Source organism: Microcaecilia unicolor, chromosome 9 (assembly GCF_901765095.1).
Source record: "Microcaecilia unicolor chromosome 9, aMicUni1.1, whole genome shotgun sequence".
NCBI lineage: Eukaryota > Metazoa > Chordata > Amphibia > Gymnophiona > Siphonopidae > Microcaecilia > Microcaecilia unicolor.
In genome coordinates this window covers 6,412,975-6,420,096 of record NC_044039.1, presented here as the reverse complement: position 1 = coordinate 6,420,096, position 7,122 = coordinate 6,412,975, and the positions used below count along the sequence as shown (strand labels likewise).

General features: G+C 47.2%; 1 protein-coding gene across 3 annotated transcripts in view; it reads right to left on the bottom strand.

Moving 5' to 3' along the window:
• CALD1 (caldesmon 1) overlaps positions 1 to 7,122 on the bottom strand; it is a 255,182-nt gene that overhangs the window by 32,316 nt on the left and 215,744 nt on the right. For all 3 annotated transcript variants that reach the window (XM_030215003.1, XM_030215005.1, XM_030215004.1), the window contains one exon: positions 6,610 to 6,767. In XM_030215003.1, the coding sequence (XP_030070863.1) occupies positions 6,610 to 6,767 (158 nt within the window). The remainder of the gene's footprint in view (positions 1 to 6,609; positions 6,768 to 7,122) is intronic.

Here is a 7,122-nt window from a genome sequence, read left to right as displayed (position 1 = left end):
AAAAGCCTGTTGATATGTTGGTTACTAATGGTTGTTTTCATGTAAGGGCCACAAATGTTTATTTATTTAAAACAATTTATATATTGTCTTCTCTACAACAATTCAAGGCAATTTACAATGTGAAAAATATACAAATCCAGCACACTCCCAGCCTCTACCAATAAAACTTGTTCCAACACTCTCAACCAAAAGCAAAACAACCAATGCCACAATCCCCATTCTTAACCCCACCCTGCTAAAAGAAAAATCATCTAACCCGCCCCACTCACTCTCCAAAAACATGTTGCAGAAGCCAACGGTAAATGCTCCATCATCAATCCATTCCAAGACAATATAAAAAGTAAATTAACCTTCACATCAATAATGAAAAGAAATTATATGTTTACAAATAATCCCCTCCTCCTGTGCGGAAGAAGAAAATAAAGAGTTTTAGTTGATAAACAGAAGCCATGACCCGAAAAAAAACTCTTCTGAATCTGCACTGACCAAATCTGTTGGGCTGTGGGCACCACTGACTGTACTGGTCCATCTTTGGCAGTGGCGTACCAAGGGGGGGGGGGCGGTGGGGGCGGTCCGCCCCGGGTGCACGCCGCTGGGGGGTGCCACGGCGCGCGCCTGTCAGCTGCAAATTCGAATCGCTATGCTAAATTCTCTCGTTCGCTGCAGCTCCCTCCCTCTGCCCCGGAACAGGAACCTCCCTCTGCCCCGGAACAGGTTACTTCCTGTTCCGGGGCAGAGGGAGGGAGCTGCAGCGATCGAGAGAATTTAGCGTAGCGATTCGAACTCGCAGCCGACAGGCACGCACAGCGGCACCCCCTCTAATGGCGTGCACCTGGGGGGGGTGATTTCGCCGGGGAGGGGCGTGCTGCACCCCGTGGGGGGGGGCGCATCGGCGATCCGACCCGGGTGTCGTCGACGCTAGGAACGCCACTGATCTTTGGAATTAAACAGTGATGGTCTTTGCCAAGTCTCTTTCACTCTACATTTGACTGTAAATTAAATAACACACCAGAACAGTGAAGTTGGCCAAAAAGTGGTGATATGATAGAAGTCTACAAGATAATGAGCGGAGTCGAGCGGACAGATGTGAAGCGTTTGTTTACACTTTCAAACAATAATAGAACCAGGGGACACAAGATGAAGCTAGAATATGGTAGATTTAAAACAAACAGGAGAAAGTTTTTCTTTACTCAGCGTGTAGTTGGACTCTGGAACTCGTTGCCAGAGAATGTGGTGACAGCAGCTGGCCTTACGGAGTTTAAAGGGGGTTTGGACAGATTCCTGAAGGAAAAGTCCATTGAACGTAACTAAAAATTATTTTTTGGGGGGGGGGGGGGGATGGGGGTTGCCGGGTTCTTGAAGCCTGGATTGGCCGCTGTCGGAGACAGGATAATGGGCTCGATGGACCCTTGGTCTTTTCCTAGTATGGCGGTGCTTATGTGCTTAAGTAGGAAACAGGAAGTAACTTTATCCTACTTTGTGGCTGGCTTCACTCTTTTGGTGTGTAGGGTTACTCTTTTTGAGGACACTGGGGGACATCCGGGCGGGGTTTTCCAGCCTGCCCGTTTGTCTGGGTTTGAGGACAAACAGGCAGGCTGGAATTTGTCCCACACTGTCCTGAAAAAGAGGACAAGTAAGTCTCCCGCATTCCTGCTTGCTACCGGCTGCTGAGACTTGAAGCGGCACCTCACGGGACTTCCAGAAGTCTTGCGAGGTCACCACTTGAAATGTTGGCAGCCATTTTGAAGTGGTGCCTGCAGTGAGCGGGCAGCGGCATCGCCGGGCAGGAAAGGGTAGGCTCTTTTCCTCTCCAGAAGAGGCCACTGGACCACCAGGGGATAATAAAGGGAGGGGATAGGGAATGAGAGAGCTGGAAAAGATGTGGGGGGGGGGGAGGGAAATATATAGAAGGGGATGGCTTTCTTTTGGAGGGGGTCAAGGGTGGGGGAGGGGTGTGGCTAATGGTGTCCTCTTTTTTCTGTAGGGGCAAATATGGTAACCCTATGTTGACTACCTCTGATTTTGTGTGTCAATTAAATGGAACATTTTTTAACAAATACCCTAGCCTGGGATTACAGTAAAGTTTTATTAACAAGCGGTATCACTTAACAGGTGGAAGACATGTGTGTCAGCATTACATTGTGCTGGGATTCAGGGCCTATCCCAGTGGTTCCCAAACCTGGTCCTGGAGGCACCCCAGCCAGTCAGATTTTCAGTATGTCCACCATAATGTTTATTGTACTATTGTGCTACAAACCCAACTGCCTCTGAGTGGAACGGGTAGACGTGAATCGCTTCTTTACTCTTTCCAACAATACTAGGGCTAGGGGGCACGCAATGAAGCTACAAAGTAGTAAATTTAAAACATATCAGAGAAAATATTTCTTTACTCAGTTCGTTGCCAGAGAATGTGGTAAAAGCAGTTAGCTTAGCGGGATTTAAAAAAAAGGTTTGGATGGCTTCCTAAAGGAAAAGTCCATAGACCGTTATTAAAATGGACTTGGGAAAAATCCACTGCTTATTTCTAGGATCAGCAGCATAAAACCTGTTTTACTGTTCTGGGATCTTGCCAGGTACTTGTGACCTGGATTAGCCACTGTTGGAAACAGGATACTAGCCTTGATGGACCTTCGGTCTGTCACAGTTTGGCAACACTTATCTACTTACGCACAAGAAAAATACAAGACTAGAAATGAAGCTGTCAACATGGACCCTAAGATAGGGATGTAACGCACATTATTCATTAACATGTGAGGTCAATGTTCCAGCTTTTACATCAGTAGAATAATTTGTGATATTAATAACCAGAGGCAAAGTGGATACATTTTTTGAGTATTGTAACAGTAGCACAGTTTCCATATCTCACGGTTCACTTTACCCAGGGTTGTTAACCCTTTGGCTCCTGACTATGTTTGATGTGTTAAAGGATCTGCAATTGTAGGGCTAACATACAATATGAAACGGGCAAACCTTCACACTCAATCTTACTGTAAAGGCTGCACTGAAAACAGTAAAATCCCTAGCAGAATTAACATATTATCCTCATCATATCTTGGATTTAGGAAACTGTCAACGTGCAAATTTACTCTAATCTGATTAATAATTAGAATCATGTGTTCTGATTATTCTGAAATCCGGGCATGGCTCCAGCTTTTAAGTGTGAGAACTGGGCATCCCAAACCTGGGAGGAGTAGCCTAGTGGTTAGTGCAGTGGACTTTGATCCTGGGGAACTGAGTTTGATTCCCACTGCAGCTCCTTGTGACTCTGGGCAAGTCACTTAACCCTCCATTGCCCCTGGTACAAAATAAGTACCTGAATATATGTAAACCGCTTTGAATGTAGTTGCAAAAACCTCAGAAAGGCAGTATATCAAGTCCCATTTCCCTTTCCCTTATGACATCACAATATCAGCAGTGAGCCAAGTATCGGTCAACCAAGCCATTGTGACATCACTGATGAGGTTGGCTCTTATTGGTGGAATGAGTGGAGGAGTAGCCTAGTGGTTAGTGCAGTGGACTTTGATCCTGGGGAGCTGAGTTCAATTCCCACTGCAGCTCCTTGTGACTCTGGGCAAGTCACTTAACCCTCCATTGCCCCTGGTACAAAATAAGTACCTGAATGTAGTTGCAAAAACCTCAGAAAGGCGGTATAACAAGTCCCATTTCCCTTATGACATCACAATATCAGAAGTGAGCCAAGTATTGGGCAATCAAGCCATTGTGACATCACTGATGAGGTTGGCTCTTATTGGTGGAATGAGTGGAGGAGTAGCCTAGCGGTTAGTGCAGCAGACTTTGATCCTGGGGAACTGTATAGGGCAATCAAGCCATTGTGACATCACTGATGAGGTTGGCTCTTATTGGTGGAATGAGTGGAGGCGTAGCCTAGTGGTTAGTGCAGCGGACTTTGATCCTGGGGAACTGAGTTCTATTCCCACTGCAGCTCCTTGTGACTCTGGGCAAGTCACTTAACCTTCCATTGCCCCTGGTACAAAATAAGTACCTGAATATATGTAAACCACTTTGAATGTAGTTGCAAAAACCTCAGAAAGGCGGTATATCAAGTCCCATTTCCCTTCCCTTTCCCTTATGACTTCACAATATCAGAAGTGAGCCAAGTATCGGCCAATCAAGCCATTGTGACATCACTGATGAGGTTGGCTCTTATTGGTGGAATGAGTGGAGGAGTAGCCTAGTGGTTAGTGCAGTGGACTTTGATCCTGGGGAACTGAGTTCGATTCCCACTGCAGCTCCTTGTGACTCTGGGCAAGTCACTTAACCCTCCATTGCCCCTGGTACAAAATAAGTACCTGAATGTAGTTGCAAAAACCTCAGAAAGGCAGTATATCAAGTCCCATTTCCCTTTCCCTAGTGACCTCCCAGCCAGCCAGATTTCAGGATAGCCATGGGGCTTGGGTTAGATATGCTGGGGCTCAAGGTAGAAATTTGGAAGCCCTCCCCCCCCCCCCCAAAAAAAAAGCCTGCCAAGCAGGTGGTGCTTTCTTCAGGTTTGAGCAGACCTTGGGCTCCCCTGTTTGCACCCTCCCTAAAGCCAACGCAAAAGAGAGCCACAATAAATAGATATGGGATAAATTTTCATATACTAGGTCTCTAACCTCTGCTAATTTATCTCATATGTATTCAGAAAATGTGGCTGGTTGTGGAGTTTCTAGATCTGGTGCTCAAATGAACCCATTTTACAAGTTCATGAACAGAAAATATGTTTCTCTATCACTTCCTTTGTCAGTGTTGCCTCTTTTGTAAAAACACATTTAAGGCAATTCTATAAGCTGGTGTACACATTATTATTATTTGTTACATTTGTATCCCACATTTTCCCATCTTTTTGCAGGCTCAGTGTGGCTTACATATAACCGTTAACGGCGTTAGCTGATTACGGTCTGAACAAATACATGGTATGAACGAATACAAAGTGATATTCTGGTATAATGAGGTACATGTATGGTAGGAACAGTAGGGGGGAACTTAGAGAGGGAAATGGGGAAGAAGAGACAGGTAATATTCGTTACGGTCTTTGGTTATATTGTGTCACAAGTGACCAGATAATTTTATGTTGGGTCGGTGGGGTATGCTCTTCTGAACAGGTCTGTCTTTAGTGTTTTCCGAAAATTTAGGTGGTCGAGCGTAGTTTTTACTGCTTTCGGCAGTGCGTTCCATAGTTGTGCGCTTAGGTATGAAAAGCTGGATGCATAGGTGGATTTGTATTTGAGTCCTTTGCTGCTTGGGTAGTGGAGGTTTAGCTATGATCGTGCAGATTTTGTGGTGTTTCTGGTTGGCAGGTCGATGAGGTCTGTCATGTATCCCGGAGCCTCGTCGTAAATAATTTTATGAACAGTCATGCAGATTTTGAAAGTGATGCGTTCTTTGATTGGTAACCAGTGCAATTTTTCTCTGAGTGGTTTGGCACTGTCAAAATGTGTTTTTCCAAATACAAGCCTGGCTGCTGTGTTTTGGGCGGTCTGAAGTTTCTTTATGATTTTGATCCTTGCATCCCGCATAGATTCCATTACAGTAATCTGCGTGGCTTAGTACCATGGACTGTACCAGGCTACGAAATATTTCCCTCGGGAAGAATGATTTTACGCGTTTGGAGTTTCCACATTGAGAAAAACATTTTCTTTATGGTGGATTTCGCTTGGGGCTCTAGTGATAGGTTGCGGTCGATTGTTACTCCGAGAATTTTCAGGCTGTCTGAGACAGGGAGGGTATATCCTGGGGTGTTAATGTTTGTGGGTTTGTGTGTATTGTATTGGGATGAGATGATGAGACAGTGTGTTTTCTCTGTATTGAGTTTTAGTTGGAATGCATTTACCATTAATCGACAGATGCGAACTTGGTGCTAAATGCAAGAGGGGCATACACATAGGCACAGCATGGGCGGGCCGAGGGCGTGGCTGCCAGTTACACACATAGTTTATAGAATTATATAATTTATAGGCGACTTTAGGCAGTGCTACCATACATCCTGCCATTGACATGACGGAAGGCCTGCCTAAACATGGGTTTGTCAACGCCGATATACTCTCGCATTCTATAATAGAATCTTGGCGCCAAGATACCATTATAGAATTGATGCTAAGCACACAACATTGAGCTGCCCCAATTTCCTATTGGCATAGCCGCCAAGAGGGGGGGGGGCAAAATTCCCCGGACCCGGGCCTCCGAGGGGGCCTGGTGCCGCAGTCCCACCCGCCCTCCGTCGTCAACCGTCTGCATCGCAGTCTCACCTCCGTGAAAGCAGCGCTGCAGGCAGTAGAACGCCTCCCTTCAGGCCTCCTTCCCTCCCTGTGTCCCGCCCTCGTCTGACGTAACTTCCGCGAGGGCGGGACACAAGGAGGGAAGGAGGGCCGAAGGGAGGCGTTCTGCTGCCTGCAGCGCTGCTTTCACGGAGGTGAGACTGCGATGCAGACGGTCGATAACGGAGGGGGTAGAGGGGGGGAGCGGTGGCGACCTCGGGGGGGTGGATGGGGGGAGCTGTGGTGGCGGCGATCTCGGGGGGGGGGCAGGGCCGCGGGAGCGGCCCTGCCCCGGGCCCAGCCCAGTCTCTCGGCGGTCCTGCCTATTGGCGCTAACTCTTCCTGAACTTACCTGACTGTCTTTTCTACGTGCTTGAGCTTGTGAATAGCGATTCCATGGGGACTCTCTCCATTCTGGGCTTTGCTGTCTGGAACCACCTTCTTGCGATCCCAGCTTGGCTTCAGCTCGTCTTTAGCTGCCTTCTCTTTACTGCTCCTCTCCTCTCTTACCTATTCAGGACACAAGACAAAATGAATCTACTTTCACCCGGACACGGCAAGCTTTTCTTTCAATACCAAAACTTTCAGGAGGACCCTGCTCTGAAAACAGCTAATGAAGAAGGGGCGCGAGATACATATAGAATATCCCCTGGATTTGGGGGCCCACAGCAAATGCCCCCGCAAATTAGTTAACGAGACAACAATCAGTAATTGGAGTTAAATGGGTGGCAGAGTAGCCTAGTGGCTAGTGCAGTGGCCTGAGAAGCAGGGGAATTGGGTTCAATTGCCATTGCAGGCCCTTGTGACTCTGGGCCAGTGGCATAGCAAGGGCAGGGTGGTGGGGGCGGTCCGCCCCGGGTGCACA